The 20,425-nt window shown below is 36.0% G+C and overlaps 1 protein-coding gene across 3 annotated transcripts; it reads right to left on the bottom strand.

Annotated features, from left to right (window-relative positions):
• Positions 1–3,924: 3,924 nt before the first annotated feature.
• On the bottom strand, positions 3,925–6,229 carry LOC113353953. Of its 3 annotated transcripts, none has more exons than XM_026597421.1 (4): positions 5,861–6,229; positions 5,490–5,651; positions 4,807–4,986; positions 3,925–4,324 (listed from the first exon to the last, which is right to left on the bottom strand). In XM_026597421.1, exons 1-4 carry the CDS (start codon positions 5,996–5,998, stop codon positions 4,247–4,249), a joined length of 558 nt encoding a protein of 185 aa, XP_026453206.1. In that variant the 5' UTR covers positions 5,999–6,229; the 3' UTR covers positions 3,925–4,246. The 3 variants fall into 3 exon arrangements, with proteins under 3 accessions (XP_026453206.1, XP_026453205.1, XP_026453207.1); XM_026597420.1 differs by having other exon boundaries at positions 3,925–4,143; positions 5,861–6,227; XM_026597422.1 differs by lacking the exon at positions 3,925–4,324 and adding an exon at positions 4,341–4,545.
• Positions 6,230–20,425: the final 14,196 nt, after the last annotated feature.

Below are 20,425 nucleotides of genomic sequence, written 5' to 3'. Positions count from 1 at the left end.
TGGAAGTGCAATGGTGGAAATATTGAAAATAAGGCAATTTCTTGGAGCCAGAAGACGAAGTAGAAGGTTTTCTTGGAGAACATTAAAAAAAAATAAGAAAGTACCACAGCTTGCACTTCAGGTTTGTTCACATTCTAATTTTTGTTTTGTTTTGTTGTTGTTGCTGAAATCTTGTATGCTTATGTTTCAATTTGTTCTAATTACAACATCCGTATTCCAATGGTTTCTGACTCATTTATTTTTCTTTTGCGGATAAGGTTTGTTGTTACTATGACCAAGGAACCAAAAAGTAAGGCTACAATTGTGTTTCGTGCTTAAAGTATACTTTATTTTGGTGCCTCCAGTATACTTTGGTTTGGGGTAGGACTGACGTTCAGTCCAAATCCATCGGCCATGAAGAAGTAAGGGTTTGGGGTAGGACTCACTTACACCACTGACGAAGAAGACGATGACTTTAAACTTGGCGATATGGGATTCTAATAGCCCGCATTTGGCGAAGGTGCAGTTTATGCACGTTGTTCAAGTGTATAGTGGTCAAGTTTTTATTTTTGTTTACGAGGAATTCAACCCTTTGAACTATGTATGGAAACTTCTTCTTTTGGTTGTATGGAACTTTTGAACTATGTATGGAAACTTCTTGTTTTGGTTGTATGGAACTTTTGAACTATACATGGAAACTGAAAGTGATGCCCAGATTCTGTGAGGAAGGAACTTTTCTTTTCTTTTCAATCAAATTTTTACCACTATAGTTACTTTTGTTAACTTCAGGTGATGGAAGTTCTGGCCTTAGCCTTCATTTTTATTAAAACAAACAGAGTTTTCTTGCAATTGGCATGGTAATGTTTAGAATCTGATTTTGCATTGACGCGGAGTGTTTCTATATGTAGTCGATACACATTTTAACACATCTTAATTACTAAATTACTCTACAACAAGCTCATGTTAGTTGATACACAATAACATGTCCAGACTATTGAGTATGAGGGCTCACTTACAAGGCTTCTCTCATTAAATTATTTACTCTTCTCAAGTTAAGCTACTAAGATGCTCAAGTTGGTTCTCAAAAGTAGATTAATGTATATGCCTACTGTAGTTTCCATGGTTAGTTCCCAAAGGTTTAATCAACTAGGTTTACCTGTAGTTGCGTTACTTTAGTGGCTGAATAAAGAATTAGGCAACTAGTATCTTGTTGTTGGTTTTCTCCATGTGGTTGAATGTCTCAAGCTACTAATGCGTTTGTTTGGTTGGCGCACATTTATTGCTAATGGATTTTAGAAACTATAGTTGCTTACCATTTAGTGGCTTAAACCAATACACACCCCCGTTGCCTTTTCTAGTGGCTTAAAATGTTAAGGCAACTATATTTTGCTGCTGTTGAAAAATTTTAGTAGCCTTTGGTCAGTTTTTTTGTAGTGGACATTTTGAAGCAAAATACAAAACCTATTAGCCAACTATTTTTCTTAATGGCTAATTTACCGCTGATTAATTAGTGATGATTTGGTTGGTTAAAAGATGTTTAATCTTGTTAATCTAGAAATCAACTAATCTTAGTTCATCATTAAAACATGTAAAATTTTGATTTTTTTTGAAGAAACATCAACCCAGAATTGGTAGATGTCTATGCACTCGTAGACTGATTCTAGGTTGATGTTTTTATTCACGAAGATTACCTAGAATCGGTGCATATTTCTCACTACATAGACCGATTATAAGAATCGTAAGCACAATACACACACATAGACCGATTCTTAACACTGCACTAAATGAATCGGTCCATCCAAGTGCTCATAAAAACAGATTATAGGCTTAGCAGTTAAGAAATCAAAGGTTATATAGTCGCTTTATGTGAACATTCACATAATCCGATTCTAGCAGAAAAACATACAGAAAACTGAGTATTGCTTCCGTATCAGTATCCTTGGGCATGAACATCAACCGGTTCTGGTTAAATGTTCTTCAAGTACACTTACAGAATAAATCTGTGAACGTGGTCATGAATGTCGACCGATTATGATAAGAATCGGTCAATATGGACATGGATGCCGACCGATTACGGTTAAACACATAAACCCAAAACTGTTTGTAGTTCTCAATTTTGAGTGGATAAACCAATTACAAGTGCAATTACGAGTAATGGGTTGCAATCCACAATGTTTAGTTTGGAAAGAATCAAAAAAGGGATGATGAAATTTCCTTTAAATCGATCGATATAGTTAGAATCGATTGATGTACTTAGGTTTTGATTTTAGTTTGTGAGGAAAACGATTTGAATAAGTTTCAATTCTGAAAGGACTTGAATAGGTTTCAAATCTAAAAAGATAAGGCTTATGATTTTATTTTAATAGTGAAGTTAACTTAATACTTTTATCTATTTTAGACACCCCTATCCCCTTAGCCTAGGTTGGGCGAAAAAGATGGTAGACATCATATAATTCTTATAGGTCCCAAACTAGCCAGGATATAATTACAGTTCCTTTAAGTCCTTTAAATACAACCGTATATCAATGTGATGGAAGTATAACTAATTCAGAAGCATGCTTATTAATAATATAGTATGATAATCTTTATTCTTTTAAGAAAGCAGAGTGATAGTTAGTCGTTGAAAAAGATTTCAATTTGCAAATATTGTTAGAGGAATTTATTTATAAGAAGAAAAAAGAACAAAAATAACTTAAAAGTGAGCAAATATTAAAGGATTACTTGGATCCAATATCAATGAAATTGGCAGGTGTTTTTCCTAACACAACTATGCATATATATGTGATTGTCGTGTAGTCCAAAGATCATACCATATGAAATTAAATATTATAAGACGGGTTTTAAAATTGTAAGGGAGAGAGCTTAAGAAACCACTGTGTTTTGAGAGTTTGATTTTATTTTCCTTGTAACCATCAACAGTACATAGTGAAATCACTTCTGTGGACATAGGTTTAACACCGAATCACATAAATCGCCTATGTCTTCACTTAGGTAGCTTTTTTTCGTTATTTTTGTCATATTTGCTCACTTTCATCTCAACACTAGATTGTAGTTAATATTGGTGTAGCTACATGTTTTTCTTGCGGTTATGGCAAGTCTTATGGCGAAATCCAAGCTAATTTTGAAAATGTGTGGAATGTCAAGTTTAATGGTTTCTAAATTACGGTCATCCACACTTTTTCCAAAGCATGTTTCAAGGTTTCATGGAAGATACCTTGGAATCCAAAAATTGGCAATCTGAATCACACTCAATCTTTTTATTTCTAAAATCGGATGGTCTCTTCTAACCGTCGATTTTCTGGGCCAATTTAGCGCGATTCTGAATCACGTATAATGCAATTCTGAATCGCTTTATCTTCCGCCATTAAACTTGAACTTCCATGAACAATTCCAAGTGCAGAGAAATCGTACTTGGTCCCTGAGATCACAGACTAGCGGCTCCGACTTTATGATAAAGAATTGGCTCTTTGCCGCTGGGGCTCCATCTTTCTTACGGAAGGAAAAGTCCGGTCATGGAATTTAGAAGATGGAATTCTTCTACCATGAGACTTGCTCTTTAAGGGGTCATTTGTCAAGTAATTAACCTATAAAATGAAAATGTCAACTCTTTAAATAAGTGTACAGAAAATTGGATTCTACTCTCGGTTCTCTAAAGGGATTATATTGTCTAAAAGATTTTGTTTTTCCTAATAGGGTTTATGCTTCCTTGACTAAATAACGAAAATACACCACGAGAAAAAAGGTCCAAAATAATAAATATAATAGTTAATTTATTTTTTAAATTCACGTTTATTCTAAATCGGCGTACTATGATGGAAAGATTATCAATTTGATTTTCAATTTTGAATATACGAATATAAACTGGAGAAACATTCTGTAGACCGGTAACAACATCAAAGACCATGTAAATCACACCCGGTTCATCCCCAAATAAGGTTATGCATCTTGTCATAAAAATAAAAATAAATTAAATTCATCCCCAAATAAGGTTATGGCATCTTGTCATAAAAATAAAAATAAAAATAAATTAAATTACGGATTCGAAAGTAGTAACACACAGTTATATCTAAATGTTCATTCTTAAGGCATCAACCCATATCTAGCTGCTATATTCATCAACTGATCACGAAGTTGCTCTTCCGTCATTCTCGTCCCTTCTTTTACCTTCAAAAAGACAACAAATAATTGGGTCATCTTATTTTAGAATCCGGTTTCCTCCTCCTCAAAATTGAATGCTTGAATACATAGAAAGGCGATTATGTACATATTATATACATATGAGAGGGATGGATATCCACTCCCTTAACCATTTTGCTTCAGTATGGCGAATAAGCTCCAGAAACAACTGAAAAAACAGTGATATGTTAAGTCAACTGATAACTAGTGTTTGAGAACAACGATCATTCAAGACTGGATAACTAGTTTTCGAGGACGATATTGATCGGTTTATCCTATGACAAACATGTTCCATACTTGATTTCAATTTCTTGTAAAGCTTATAACCCTATAGCATCGGCAAAATAGCCTTCACCATTTAGACGGTTTAAAAACTGGCCATGATTGTACCTGCTAAAGATTTTCGAATGAATGACCCATTAAAATAGTAGTATCAGCTAATATATGACCTCATTATGCTTAAGAAAAGAAAAAAAAAAAAACGATCATTAGGAAATACCGATTGTTGAAAAAGATATATGTGCTAACAGGATACCGATTCATATAAAATAAAACAATCCTAACCACTAGATTTTTGGATTGGTACCCAGCTAACACTTGTAATCGAATGATTAATAAGCTTTAGAGAGAGAAAAAATTTAATGAATGTACCTTAACAAAGGCTGTTGTTAGCATACAATCAGGATCGTTGTCGTCATCTAAGATCGAAGTCATTGTAATGCTGAGACAGTCTTCAAGCACGCGCTGCACGTGGCCATTCTCGCTGAAACCTCTTCTCCAACTTATCTTCACCACAAATCGTCCTTCTATCATTAGATCATCTATTTCCATCTATACATATACAATATTGTGATGATCAAATTAAAAGAACAAATAAAAACTCTAATGCATGCACCGATAATACTTATTAATTAATCTATACCAAAAAAAAAAAAGATGATACTTATTAATGTGTACGTAAATAATACAATCAATAAATCATGTCATGGATTAACTAATTATGCAACATTATCAGAATCAAAACTGTTTAGATGCATTTTTGCATGCATGTACCCGTACGTGAATACATACTTTCATTATGCCGGCCGACGTATGGATAACCAGATAGACATGTTATTTATTTTGAAGACAGTGGAGTAGAGATTGATGAACGGATTAATTTAGAGGATTTTTCAGAACTCCTATGAACAATTTTTAATGACCCATGCAAGACACATACACTGTTAAATCAAGCTAAATGTCTTGTTTGCAGATCCAAGCCTAAAAAAAAATAAGGAAAAAATAAGGAAAAAGGAATACCAGAAGAGAGAAATTAGTGATGGAATTCTCCTTACACTTGATATTTTCGGACGCACTCCTACTAATGATGAAGATGAGCTGCCTGGAGTAGTAGTAGAGCGTCGCCGTTGCAATAATTCCCTCTCGATGCTCTCTGTCTCTTCATGAATACGTTGTATATATTCATGGGTTGCTTCAAGGATGGACCTCTCGTCCGCCTTTATAATTCAAACAGACACAGCAGATAACTATAATTAATTCCATAAAACAGGACCAAACAGATCATATTATACAATTGTAAGCGTCAACGTACGGGGACTACATAGAAAAGAAAGCGATGGAAGAAGAAAACTAGCTCTGATGAAATATATATAATGAGTTTCAACAATTAAGTGACGAATGAGTGAAATTTAGCATATATACGTACAGTGCCTGGAATGTTTGGAATCATAGACTGCAAAGTCTGCAATTGCTGCGATAAATTATTGCCTCTTTCTTCTGACGAAGATCGAGGGGAAGAAGAAGAAGAACAAGAACTGCTATGACTTCCATGGGAGCTATTCATGACGTATAACTTTCAATCCTCAAGAAGGGGTGCAAAGGAGAGTTCCGCTCATATGTCTGCTCACATTAATCTACTCTTTATAAGAATTCTTACACACGAGTTCTCGACTTTTAACTGGGGTGCACATTCCTCCCTACTATTTCACTCAGATTCAAACGAGGTTTCGAGTTTCCAGATATTTTTTTTCTGTTCAAATCTTACTTTTTTAAAACTTTTCTTCTTCTTGTTGTATACAGTCGATTGGAATTATCAGGCTTTTTCTTGCTTTTAGGAAAATATTCCATGTATATTAAAACAACGCATCACTGAGTCCCATCCCACGTGAAAAGGCATTGCTTAAGAGTCGATAGTGAAAATTACACCCACCGCTCAAATTTAGGAGAACTGTGGAGTCCCACGCCCATGTGACCCATCAGGAAAAAGCCTCAGAATGGCAAAAACCGGTTGGTACAAGATATTTGTGCAAAAGGACGAGCGTGGGTGCACAAAACTACTGTAGAACAAAGGGACGTGTAATTCTTTCACCTTTTACCGTTACTGAGAAAAACAGACTCGCTTTGTCATTTCTTAACTCCTTAGAAACACCAGGGCCAGCCGGCCAGGGGTTGTCTTATGTTGAAATTGGGATATTTGGTATATTAACTTCAAACACATTAGTGAGTCCCCCGCATGAAGAGGTAGTGCTCAAGAGTGGGCAGTAAAAGTTACACATACCGCTCAAATCTGGGTGAATTTTGAGTCTCACGCCGATGTGACTTATGATAAAAAAAAAGCCTTGCATTTTAGGGGCGATCCCAAAAGAATTAGGGGCGATTTTTTTATTCCCAACCCATATACAAGGTTAAGGGATATCCTAAAGATTAGTACAATATGTTAATGTCCTTCCGTAATCGGAAGTTATTTTGTAACCGATTGTTAAGATTAAATCGGTAGTTAAGAAACGCAAAGAGACTACCGATTGATATGAATTTGTGCCAAATGCCTATCTAGCTTCTATCACAATCGATAGAAACATGAACTCACGAGACTACCGATTGTTAAAGTATAGAAATTCAAAATCTTCAGAATTTTGCTATAATAAAATTTGGGCCTACTATAAAATCGGAAGGAAAAGAACATGTCTAAACTACCGATTAAGAAAGTCGAGAAATTCGAAAATTTTAGAATTTTTCTTAATTGAAATTTGGGGCTACTGTAAAAATCGGTAGTAATGAGATGGCAATTAACTACCGATTAAAACCCTTTGACCGATAAAACCTATGTTAACCTAATTTCATTTCATTTCTTTTCTTTTCAACTTCAACTCCTCTTCTCCTCCGATTGCAGAGAGGAAAAAATTGTCCCTCGTTCAACTCCGTTTCAATATATCGTTATCGTTAATCGTCGAATCGAATCATCGTCGATTATAGTCTATAAAGATGAAAAATAAGGAACCCAAGAAAGCTCGAACCAAAAACGTTTATCGTGGTGAGGATCCACAAATTGGACTGCATTCCTGTAATAAAGATACTTTAACTGAAGAATGCGAAGAACACGAAGAAGATGAAGTCCCTGATGTAGGTGATTCTGATAGCCAGACTCTCAAGCAACTTCAAATGGCCCCGATTAGGTAAAATTCTACCATTTTTTTGGTTTCTATTGCTTCAATTCGACGAATCCATGATTAATTTTTTTAGGGTTTTCGGTTATTATCCAGAATCGGTAGTTTAGTTATTGTTTTTAATTTCCGATTGTGGTCGAATTCTTCATTCCACAAGAACGTTGGTCATATTCGGGTGATAAAGTTTTAGGTTTCCTACCGATTGTAGAACGTTGTTTTTTACTGAGCCCTAAATTGACCATAATCGGAAGTTAAATGTGTTTTTTCCTTCCGAATATACTATGGAACTACAAGTTATAAAGACGTAGTAATAGGATGATATGTTTGGTAATTTGCTTCTGATTGTTTATGCTCAACAACTTAACTATTTTCTGGACACAAAATGATGCATATTCGATAGAAATTAATTTTGTATGGCTTCCGATTGTTTTGTATTCGGTAAGATATACTCTCTTTTGGCTTTCGATTATGTGCATTCGGAAGATAATGTTGAAATATGTCTTTCGATTATGATAGATAGTTTAGGTTGTTTGTTTTTGGATTAACATATTCAGTAGAAAAAACTTTCCTTTTGTTTTCGATTATTTATATTCGGCCGCTAATGTTAAACTCAAACTTTCGATTATGAATAATCGGAAACAAAATTTTGGATTAACTTCTGTTTATGTATATCCGGATGCTAATGTTTAAGTCAATCTACCGATTATGTATATTCGGGAATTTGGATTTCGATTAACTTCCGATTGTATATATTGTATAGTTTGTTAACATATGTTTACGAACCTATTGTACTTTATTTTGTTGTTTAGGGATAGGCGAGGTAAGAAAGCTGAAGATGCAATTGTCTCAGATAGTCCAAGGAGAGAAAGGCATAAGAACTTGACAGCTAGTGCAAGGAGAGCAAGAACTTTTAAAGCAAATTCAAGTGCTCATGATGGAACTCAACAAGGCAGTCAAGAAACTGTAGAACCAAGTGTTCCACAAGTTCAAGAAGATGTAGAACCAAGTGCTCCACAATCACAAGTTGAAATTCAACTTATTGTTCAACCAGAAGCACCAGAAGCTAGAGTACCATAAGTAGGACAGCCTAGCGGTACGCAAGAAGAAGGAAAAGTTGAAAAGAAGAAACCTCGAAAGAAAGCACAACACCTTGTCCCAAAAGAACTGAAGGTGAAGAATATTCCAGAAGGTGAAATCCTTGGACTGCCGCTGGATGGAGGAGAATTTTTATTTGGATACAAAGGCTCCTGGGCCAAAGAAATCTATGAAACCGAGGTAACAATCGTATCCATTTTATTAATGTATTGTCTTTTTCTTCGTAATAGTATTAAGGTTTATAGGTTTAGGTTATTCTAAATATTTTTTAACTTGTCGTGTGTTTAATAGTATCATTCTGATGCGGTTGGTATACTCAAACCCACCAGCACACCAACCAAAATGTTGGATTGGCCTTCAGACGGTGAATGTGAAAGGTTCAAGAAGATTATTGCAGATTCGGGGTTGTCTACTGCTGCCGAGAACTCAATGTTGGAACATGACCGGGTGGATATATCGGCGTTTGTAGAGAGACTTTATCCTGAGACCGTCACCTTCCATATGCCGTTTGGGGAGATGACGATTATCCCAGATGATGTTGTGCAGATTCTTAGACTCGCTGACCATGGTAAAGCTGTCAGGGCTGAGTATACAAAGCAGTTAAGTTGGGAAAAACTTTATGATATAAATAATAAGTGTTTTGGTTGGGATGGAGCGACATCAAAAATTGAGTTTGATAGATGCATGAGTTATAGAACTAGATATTTCAACATGAGTCATCTGATAGAAATGTTCAAGGGAACCAAGAAAAAAGAAGAGGAAGGAACTTTAACTGATGACCAAGTGAATCACGCGGCCACCGCATATCTCCTATGTGTATTGGGATGTGTCATTTTTCCCAATACCAGTGGCAATCGGGTCGACGCCAACCTTTTATAACTTCTGCATCCTCTCAATAAAGTGAAAGAGTACTCTTGGGGCATGACATGCTATGCGTGGTTGACGGAAGAGTTGAGAAAGGCGTTGAGGCTTGGAACTAGCCAAATTGTCGGGAACGTGAGTCTACTACAAGTATTTTTATCAACTCTACATACTTAGTTATGTTTTTATTTTTTCTAATTGAAGAATCAATTTCCTAATATTTGCAAAAATGACTATATAGACATGGATCTATGACCACTTCTCTATCTTGGAATTGGCCATTGAAAACCCGGCGTGGGAGAAAGGTGACCCCAGAGGAAAAAAGTGCGTCTTCAATGACAACCATTCTAGGACAAAGGAGCAGCAGTTGATTCGTTTGAGGGAGGTTTTGGACTCACTGAAGGCCCAAGACGTATGCTTTGATCGATACAAGGAAAACCGAGCTAGTGGTCATATAGCGGGTCGGGCCGATTTGGCCCTTTATTATGAACCGTTGTGGCACCCTACGGGATATGTGATGTACAATGCCTCAAGGGTGATGCGACAACACGGTTATGTACAATGTTTACCAAAGGAGGAAATGAATGGAAATTTCACATTGGATCTGGAACATTGCGAGTCTATTAAAGATTCTATGACGGTGGTTCACTTGGGTAAACCATTCATTAAATTCCATTGGGATAGAAGGATGAATTTCTTGATCAACTCTGGGAGACCAGTCAACCAAGGTTTTGAAAATTCTCCAAACTATATGGATTGGTACCGGAAAGTTTCTCATCTTCGTGTAATCCGTGATCTTAAAGCAAAGCCCACAACACCTTATAAGAGTATCCTAAGAGAAACCTCTGGGTTATGATTGATTGGTGCATATTGTTTGTTATTTTCGTTTAATATTATGGCTCAAAATCAGAGTAATAACCGTTTGATGTTATGCTATGTATAAAAACAGCAGGACAGGTTGAAGGTTTTCTCCAAATGGTGCACTAGTTGCATAAATTCCGGAGATCCTATGCCAATTGAGAAGATAAAAAAGCACCAAGAGTTAATTGATAACGTTGACAATGAAGAGTATGCATCTCAGTTCGGGGGAAAAGGCAAGAAACCTATAACAAAGGTGAACAAAAGATCTCGGGCCTCATCGAGCACTCAAGTTGAAGTCCTAAATGATGAAACCAATGATGATGGTGTTCCAAGTCGTGCAGGAGGTCGTAAAGTAAAAGAAAAGAAGAAGAACTAAACTCTCTATATTTTGTTAACTTTATGGATTCAAAGTTTATGTCGGATTATGTCGTATTCAAAGTTTGTGATGGATTATGTCGTTTTTAAGGTTTGAGTAGGATTATAAGTTAGTACATTATGTTTATGGTTTGTGAATGGTTAGTTTTATGGATTATGAATGGTTTTATTGTTATCTTTATGCATTTAACGATGACTCGCAAGCGAATCACATGCAGAGATATGAAACTGTTGAATTTGAAGCACAATCGGAAGATAAGTTTATATACTATCTCCCGATTCTTGGGATTTTGCAATTTGTCAGAATAGGGAGATACGTATATTATGTATCTACCGATTCTGGGGATTTTGCAAAATAACTTCAGAATCGGAAGATTTCTAAATTATTTGTCTACCGATTACAGGGATTTTGCAAAAAAAAAATTCAGAATCGGAATAACTATAAATTATTTCTTTACCGATTATGCTAAGTTAAGAAAACTTTGTCTTCTGTACCCAAATAACACCATAACCGTAAAGTAAGTTCACTCCTTGAACTTCCGATTATAAAAATCGAATGTTTGCTTAACCAAATGAACTACCGATTATAAATAACCGGAAGACTTTTTTATTTTAATATGCTTCCGATTACAACCATTACATAAAGTTCAAAAGACCTTAACATTACACACACGTTAAAAAAACCTAAATCCATACTCTCACAATCACTTAAAAATATTAAAAAAGATCATAACTTCCAGTGACCATAGAAATTGTCCCTCTTGATTTTGTAACATCCTTCATGTTCAAATCGTTTCCCGTAGAGGTCCACATACCGGCGATCAGCAAGGTATCTCTGAAATTACGAATGAGTAACAAGTTAGTACTAACTATAGTTTATTTGAGCCGGAGTTAGAAAGATACTTACTCGTCGTTCATACGTCCACCAAGGAAAAGCGTTCCTAACAAATCGTTCCTCATCTTCAAGTTTGTCAATCTCCTTATCGATCGTCTTCATTCTTCTCTTAATGTCATCAGATGATCTCCCAATTCGATTACTATCTAACGCTTCAACTACCATTAAAATACGGTTCCAGCATTGTTCTTCGGATTCCGGTTTGTGAAGCGAGTGATTACGATCATGAGTAGTTACCACAACGTACTCTTTATAAATAACACAATCTTCTTATTCAGCAAAAGGAATAACCATGTTTTTGTTCAAATGAGGAATGTTTTAAAATTAGAATTGAAGAGAGGAGAGAGTTTGGTGCAAATGGGTTGATAGATATGTGTTTCTCTATATATATTTAAACTCCAACGGCTATTTTTTTTTCCAAAAAACTAGTCGTGCCTTGAAAAATGCACAAAGGCGGTAAATTCAAAATTCAATAAATGAGGGATTTTAGATAAATCTCGTTTTGGGGAAACTAATAATCGGAATGTATGGTAACCTAATTATCTTCCGATTATGGCTACATCCAAAACACGAACCTAATGTTTACGGTTGTCTCTGTACGCTCAAAACCTATGGATTTTGGAAAAGGTTGAATTTGGGGCTACTTGTAATCGACAGATATATAAGTTCAATTATCTACCGGTTATGGTAAATTCAAAATTCAATAAATGAAGGATTTTAGAAAAATCTCATTTTGGGGCAACTAATAATCGGAATGTATGGTAACCTAATTATCTTCCGATTATGGCTACATCCAAAACACAAACCTAATGGTTATGGTTGTCTCTGTACGCTCAAAACCAGTGGATTTTGGCAACAGTTGAACCTGGGGCTAATTGTAATCGGGAGGTATACAGTTCAATTATCTACTGATTATGGCAATTTCAAAATTCAATAAATGAAGTGTTTTAGAAAAAATCTCGTTTTGGGGTAACTAATAATCGGAACTTCAATTAAATCCCTTAACTACAGATAACGGGAATCGGTAGGTATGGTAACCTAATTAACTTCCGATTACGGCTACATTTTCAAAAAAGAATGACGTTAGGACTCTCATCTATATAAGGAGGGTAACCTCCTATCATTTATGCACCACACTGAAATTATTGAGGTGAAAATTAAAGTGAAAAACATTTTCAATGGCAAGTCCATCGTCAGTCGAACACATACTTAGAAGATGCAAGCGAACAACTACATCAATTGTAGCAATGGAAGAAGAGATACACAAAAGAAGCAAACAACCGAAAAACACTAGACCATCGTTATTGGCAATGAAGGAGGAAGAAGAGGAAATCAATGCAAAGAAACGAGGTCAAGAACAGTTCCATCAAAGAGAAAAATTAAAACAAGTTGAGGAATAGACCGAATGGGTAAAAAATTATTACATTGTGAAAGATCTACCCGAAGAACATCCGGGTGAGACTATATTTTGGATTAATGTTTCATGGGGTCCTTTCGTTGGAAAGATGGAAGGTAAGAAACCACGCCATGATTATGAACCATCCCACGTTTGTTCAAGGGTGAATCATGTTCTGAAATTGTGCACCAAGTACAACGAGTTTCTTGTTAGGCACAGAGGCGACAGGTTTGCGACACAAGATGCTTATACCAAGTGTAGAGGAGAGTCATTTCTACCGACTTATCCAAAAAGGAGTGAATGATTACATAACGATACAAAAGAGGATCTTTAACCCTAGCCACTTAAGCTTGTCGATCCAACAATTTGCAAGTATTTGCATATTTTTTTTACATAGCGGAAAAAGGAGACACTTAAGCTTGCCGATCTACTTAAATTATAACAAAAATTTGTTGGCTTATGTAGGAGACACTCACAAAAAGGAAATACTTAGAGGAAAAAGGAGAATAATTCATATATGATGGAAGTTATGAATTCCTGAAGTCTGTGGCCACAATATAGAGAATAATGGTTATAATCGGAATTTATTATGTTATTTAATCAACCGATTCTGAGAAAATTTTCAACATTTCTTGTCAGAATTTGGGTATAATCAGAAGTTACTATATTATTCTATCTACCGATTCTGGGAAAATTATCAATTTTTTTGCCAGAGTCTGGTTGTAATCGAAAGTTAGTATGTTATGTAATCTACCAAATCTGGGAAAATGTTTCAATTTTTTTTCAGAGTTTGGTTATAATCGGAAGTTAGTATGTTATGTAATCTACCGAATCTGGGAAACTGCAAAATGTTGTCAGAGTTTGGTTATAAACGGAAGTTTGTATGTTCTGTAATCTACCGATTCTTAAAGCATAAAAAAAAGAATTATCAGAAGATTCCATATTCGAAAGTTAAGTGTGCAAAATAAGCTACTGATTTCCATAATCGGTAAGCATATCATATGATATACCTACCGATTATATCATATATCTTCACAGGATTTTTCAAAAAACATGTACAAAAAAGGCAACCAAAATACATTTTCCAAACATAACGATCAAACATCTTCATCATCCGAGGGGATCAATTCGAGTAACCCACCGGGATAGTTGTCGTTCATGACGTGATCCCAATCATCCATGTTGGACTCATATTGTTTCACCCAATCCTTGCAATGGTTTGTTGGGAAGTAATCATGCCACTTACTTAATAAAGGTAACGAACAATCTTTCTTTACCCTTAAACCGATAAAATGCATGTCATTCACAAACGCAATAACGATTCTTCTATCTTTAACCGACTCGTCGTAAACCGACCTTGTGGGTGCAAACGTCATACTAAGTCCATACTTAGGAGGAACACAAAAATGTACCACGTAATTCAAAACGTCCGCTAGGAGATATCCACATCTAGGCATAGACATCCAATACTTGTCTCTGATTGTCTTCAATCCTTTTTGGCACTTTACACGCGCAACTAAAGTTTTGAACTCTTGTTCCTTGTCGTATCTATCTCCTCACCCCATCGTCGCCATATAGAAATCCTTGTCCTTCATTAGTTGTACCACCATATTATTTCTTAAATATTGGCATTGGGTGACATCTTCGATAACCGCCTCTCTAAAGTGACCTATTTGTTCCGTAGCGACGTGATACCCACAATTGCCATCCCCATCAACCTCATCAGTGGACAAAGAAAATGAAGTAATGAGAGGAGGGAGTTGTTCCAAATACTCTTCGTATATTGTATACGTGGATTGATTTGGTCTTCCTTGAAGATCCCTAGGACAACTAAGTGTACCATACTTCTCCTTCATAGTCACCATTTCCATTGATTGGGTTTGTTGAGAGGTGCTCATTTGCTCAACAACTCCTGATCTAGTTTGGGTCTCCACCAACAAAAATTCTTCAACCACCTCAACTTGACTATCTTGAGAAGGCTCCGTAGAAACCTTTGGTCTCACTTGTCGTGTGGTTGGTCCAATTTGATCATTTTTTGGACGACCTCTTTTCTTAGGTTCCGAATCATCTTCAAATTCGGCCTCCGAACGCTCGTGCCTAGACAATATTCTTTTATTTGACAAATGCTCCTTCAATTCTTTTTTTTGGATGGTCCTAGAAACTTCGGTGCTCGGCCTACCCGCCCCCTTTTGCTTAATAGGTTCATCAACCTCCCTTAAACGAGGGTGAAGGGCTTCCTCCAAATGTTGCATCAATATTTGCTTCTTGGCGCCATTTGTTGTAGCATAACGCTCGGCTATTCGTGTACACAATTTCGATTCTATAAACGACGGACCATCAACTACGGGGGTACTTGGAGTGAAATTTAATTGCTTTCAAAATTGATGAATATCATTGATGTCAATCACTTCGACATTACCTACCCATTTTATGACAACAAGGGAGTCCAATACCTATCATATCCTTGCAAACACAAACCGTATTCTCGTCATCATAAGCTCTATAAAACTTCAATTGTTCCATCATGTGATTTATTGCCCATCTTGAAACTTTATGAACAACGCCCCTTAGAAGCAATCTTTCCTTATCATGTTCCATAGGGAATTTATGTGCACTAACTTGCATACAACCCCTAATCTTTATGAGATCACGATTGGTGTATTCATGGATTGCTTATTGGATCGACACAACTCCATTTTGACTACCGAGTAGTATTTTCTTTAACCGGCCATGAGACCCCTCCGCAATGCTTGTCGCCTCGTTCTTGAAGTTACGATATTCATATGTCCATGCAAACACAAACTTCTCCCTAAGTGGTACCAACCATTGTGTTTTACAATACTCAACGGGTTTTGGGTAGTTCGTGCCATATTCATCCTCAAATTTCTTCAAGTTATCTTCGTATTTTCCTCGGTCATCGACCAAACGATATTATCCCATGCTTTCATGAACATTCTCCAAATTATTTCATCCTCCTTCCATTTTTCATCAAATAACCTTTTCTCTTCCTCTCGTTCTTTCACAGTTAATTTACTTATTCGCTCATCCTCTTCCTTCGACCTTTTGATACCCTTCCTTGTTTTTTTAGCTTGGAAATGATGATGGAAATTGGATTTGAGGTTGCGTTGAATGTGCCACATACATTGAAATTTTCGGGATTCCGGAAACACTACCGCTATTGCGTCCATTAAGGCTTGATCGTTATCCGTTACAATAACCCTTGGAAAATTATCGCCTTTATAAATTGACCTCAACTTCTCCAACATCCAAATGAAACTCACATTTTTCTCATGGTCCATTAAACCCCATGCAGTCGTAAACATGTTTTTGTACGAAGTGCGGCAAGCAATGTTCAACAACGGCATGTTATATTTGTTTGTCTTATAAGTAGCATCTATCAACAAAATTTGATGAAAGCATTGATCCAATTGGATAATTTCGGGATGTGCCAAGAAAATACGAACCACTTTACCATTCTTTTCTTCCCTTCTCAACGTGTAGTCGTGTAACTCAACTAACCACTCTGATTGTTGCATGACCGTTTACCATTCCATTCCGTCCTTTCGATCGTAGCTAGGGACGACTTAATTGTAGACAAATGAAAACAGGTTTTCGGGGTCATCCGCCTTTATTTACTTAAGATCGCACTCGCTTTTTGGATCCACATAGACCTCACCGTCTCCATTTCATTTGGTTTTATCTTAGCAACCATTACATGTCCAATTAGAGTATCCGGATCATCGTGGTTGTGACAACCATTAGCAACTTTAGACATTTTCCACTCTTTACTTTCCCTACCGTCGAGCTTATAGAAGACAATCTTAAATGCGCATCCAATCTTCTTTGTATGGATTCGGTATTTCCTCTCCGTCTTCCTTATGTACTTATGATTCTTTACCTCGTGACTCTTTTTCTCCCCACCTTGCTCACAAATCATTTCAAAATGAATGTCCTTCATACAACTGTTCTGAACTACCATGCACATCTTCTCTTTTGCCTTGTTCATAAGTCATTCCTTTGCCTCCGCCTTACGTCCAAATGTCTAAATGCGCATATAACAAAACAAAACTCATAAGCATAACCATTTAACATACATTATTTGAAAAAGAAAAGATAATTCATGAGCATACCAAATCGTTTGCATAGTGTAGGGAAGTATCAGGCCTCAAATAATAATCGTCAACAACCGCTGCAATAGCCTACGTGCGATAACAACAAGTTATGCATTAATAATCGGAAGTAATATTAAGAAGATTTAAAACCGATTATAACACAATCGGAATCATATACGACACAAGGAAACCGGTTATCAATCAATCGGTAATAATATACGACCCTAGACTACCGATTAAAGAAATAGAAAAATGTTTAATTGTTCTGTATAAAATACTTCAATAATCAGAGGTATTATTCATTCACGAACATCCGATTACAAACCAATTGGAAGATAAATGTGAATACAGTAGAACCGATTATATGTTGTAAAATTCGAAATTTTAAAGTTATTTTCTTTCCGGGGCGACAACCACAATCGGAGGATAACTGAATTTATAAAATACTGAATATGAAATATGAAGAATTACGAAAGTTTCATTTATGGAGAAATTTATTTTTGGGGCGACTGCCTTAATCGGAGGTTAATGGTTTTTAATAATCTACCGATTGTAAAAGATGAATCAAACAAGTATTATAAGTCTGGAGAAATTCGTATTTGGGGCGACTTTGAAAATCGGTAGTAAATAAAATTTGTAAAACAAACGATTATTAAAAATTAAAACTTTCAATTTAGGGGTTTTCAAAATCAGTAGTTTTATAATCCACAGATTTACCGATTGTAGATATTTTGGATACAATTTCTTGGAATCGGTAGATATGGTACTACAATATCTACCGATTCTGCAGTTCATGGCATTCAATGCATGCAGAAATCGAATTTTCTTGTTTACAAACGCACACAAAATGGGTATTTGAGTTTCTTGACAACATACCTGTATGTTTGATCGATTATTAACTTCGATCTTGTGCGATTCTTCATTTTCTTCTAGGGCTTCTTCTCCTCCACAAAAGTTTGGATCATTCAACAAAAACCCCAAATCGTCTTCTCTAAACGGTAAAGAACCTTCAACATTATACTCTTCATGATGTTTCTCACCTTCTTCTTCATACCCATCCATGTTTGTTGTGGATTTAAGAAAAAACGGGGGTTTACTCTCACTTCTTCTTTTTTTTATTTTCTTTTTCTTCTTCTCCCACTCTAACTACCGAATAACCCAAAAAAAATCCGAACACAATTAGAGGGGCGGGTCACCCATAAGTAATATCAAAAACCCCTTTATCTCAAATAATTTTGTAATGACCAAACAACCCTTGTTTATCTAATTTTTATTTAGTTTAATTATTATCTAATCTAATTAGATTAAGAAGATGAATTTGATTATATACTTGTGAATTTTGGGACAAAGTTTTTGTGGGAAGAAAAACTAGAGAGAAGAGAAAAATGAAAAAATTTGGAGATTTTTTTTCAAAACCTAGATTTTTTGATTCCCTCAACCAAAATGGATGAAACAAGTTACCAATTCGAGGTGGGTGAATCTTTGTATGATAGAGAAAATAAGTTATACATTCCTCATGTTGGAGACCAAGAGATTGATGATTTGTTAGATGGTAGAGAGGGTTTACCACAAAGTGATGATGAATCTCAACCAATTGAAGAAATAAATCAACAAAGTGAAGAACCAATGGTTGAAAATCAACAGGTAAACCTCTAAACTATCTCCCATGGGTTCAATTTCGCTCAAAACTAGCTTAAGTACATAAAAAGTTTGATATTTTTAGACTTTCATGGCAAATTACGGTTGGGTTGGGCTTCGTTTCCAATCGTAATTAGATTTTACGCCTGGGTTTGGAAGAGGGTTGAGCTTTGTTGCCAACCATAAGTTAGGTTTACGCCTAGGTTTGGAATAAATCCAAACGTAACTGGTTTCCAATAGGACAAAACCAAAATTACGTCTAGGTTAGATTTGTCATCGAAACCCAGACGTAAATAGTTTTTGCATGGGTATTTATTACTTGTTTTACGTCTAGGTTAGGGTTTTGGATTTCCAATCGTAAGTGAAGACGTCTGGGTTGTATTTTCTTCTTTCCCAACCGTAATTACAAACATCTAGGTTAGATGTTGCAAATTCCAACCGTAATTATTCCCATGCCTTGAAATCAATAATTACGGTTGGGTCCGTGTACCTTCTAACCTGGACGTAATTTTGGTTTTCCTTCTTTTTTGACTAGTGTTGTGATATTTTGGTTCATAGATCGTTCTTCCACCTAGCCCAATGCCTTCTCAACCTAATGCAAACGAAATTCTAACTAAAGATTCATCCCATCACTATGAATGACTTGGTAAGTGTATTTTTTCTTTTTTTGAAACTAACGGAAAGATATGTTGTTCATTCACTATGTTTTTGTTTTTTTACTAACTTTGAGTTTTTGGAACATGTAGACATGGAAAGATAAAGAAGATGCAAAGAGATGGGCTAGAGAACGTGGCAAGTTAATTATGTGTGTTATAGTTTGTAATGGATCAACCAATGATCGCCACTTTCAAATGGTTTGCGAGTGTAGTGGAACTAGCAAAAGTCATGTGAAAAAGTGTACCGAATCTAAAGGAAAGACGAAGAGGAAGAACACTACTTTCACCAAGAAGACAAATTGCCCGTTCAAACTTCAATTCAAGCACAACAAGAATAATGAAAATGATTTTTGGTATTTGGAGAAAGTTGTATGCGGTCGTCATAACCACCTAATACCGAAGTCCTTGCTAAGCCATCCTTATGCGACGCGGCTTAATGATGAAGAAAAAATGATTGTAAGTTCCATGACCGAAAACCGTATGAAACTCATTGATATACTCGGTCATATAAAGCTCCTAAACCCGTCAAATGTTTCTACTTTGGCAACCATCTACAACGCCAAAACAAAATTGAAAATCAACAATGGGAAAATAGGAATCAAATGCAACAATTAAGGCATTTGGGGGAGAAGTATAATTACTCGGTTTTCCATAATGAAGATGAGGATGAACAAATAAAGAATCTCATATTGGCTCATCCTGAGTGTATACAATTGGCGCGGTGCTCCAATCAAGTACTTTTAATGGATTGCACGTACAAAACCAACAAGTATGAGATGCCGGTGTTGAACATTGTTGGACAAACTTCCACCAACTCTCCGTTTAGTGTCGCTTTTTGCTTCTTGGAAAATGAGCTTGAAGAGAGTTATGTGTGGGCACTACAACAAGTGAAGTTATTCTACGTGGAGGGATATACTCCAAAGGTGATTGTCACCGAC

Source organism: Papaver somniferum, chromosome 2, assembly GCF_003573695.1.
Source record: "Papaver somniferum cultivar HN1 chromosome 2, ASM357369v1, whole genome shotgun sequence".
NCBI classification, from domain to species: Eukaryota; Viridiplantae; Streptophyta; class Magnoliopsida; order Ranunculales; family Papaveraceae; genus Papaver; species Papaver somniferum.
This window is presented reverse-complemented; position numbering and strand designations above follow the sequence as displayed.

Excerpts from the sequence above, each read along its gene's own strand:
- LOC113353953 (XM_026597420.1), bottom strand. The coding sequence starts at position 5,998 with ATGAATAGCTCCCATGGAAGTCATAGCAGTTCTTGTTCTTCTTCTTCT. Across the intron at positions 5,652-5,860 it reads TTCCAAACATTCCAGGCACT|GCGGACGAGAGGTCCATCCT; the intron begins GTACGTATATAT and ends TGAATTATAAAG. Across the intron at positions 4,144-4,806 it reads TAACAACAGCCTTTGTTAAG|GTAAAAGAAGGGACGAGAAT; the intron begins GTACATTCATTA and ends GTCTTTTTGAAG.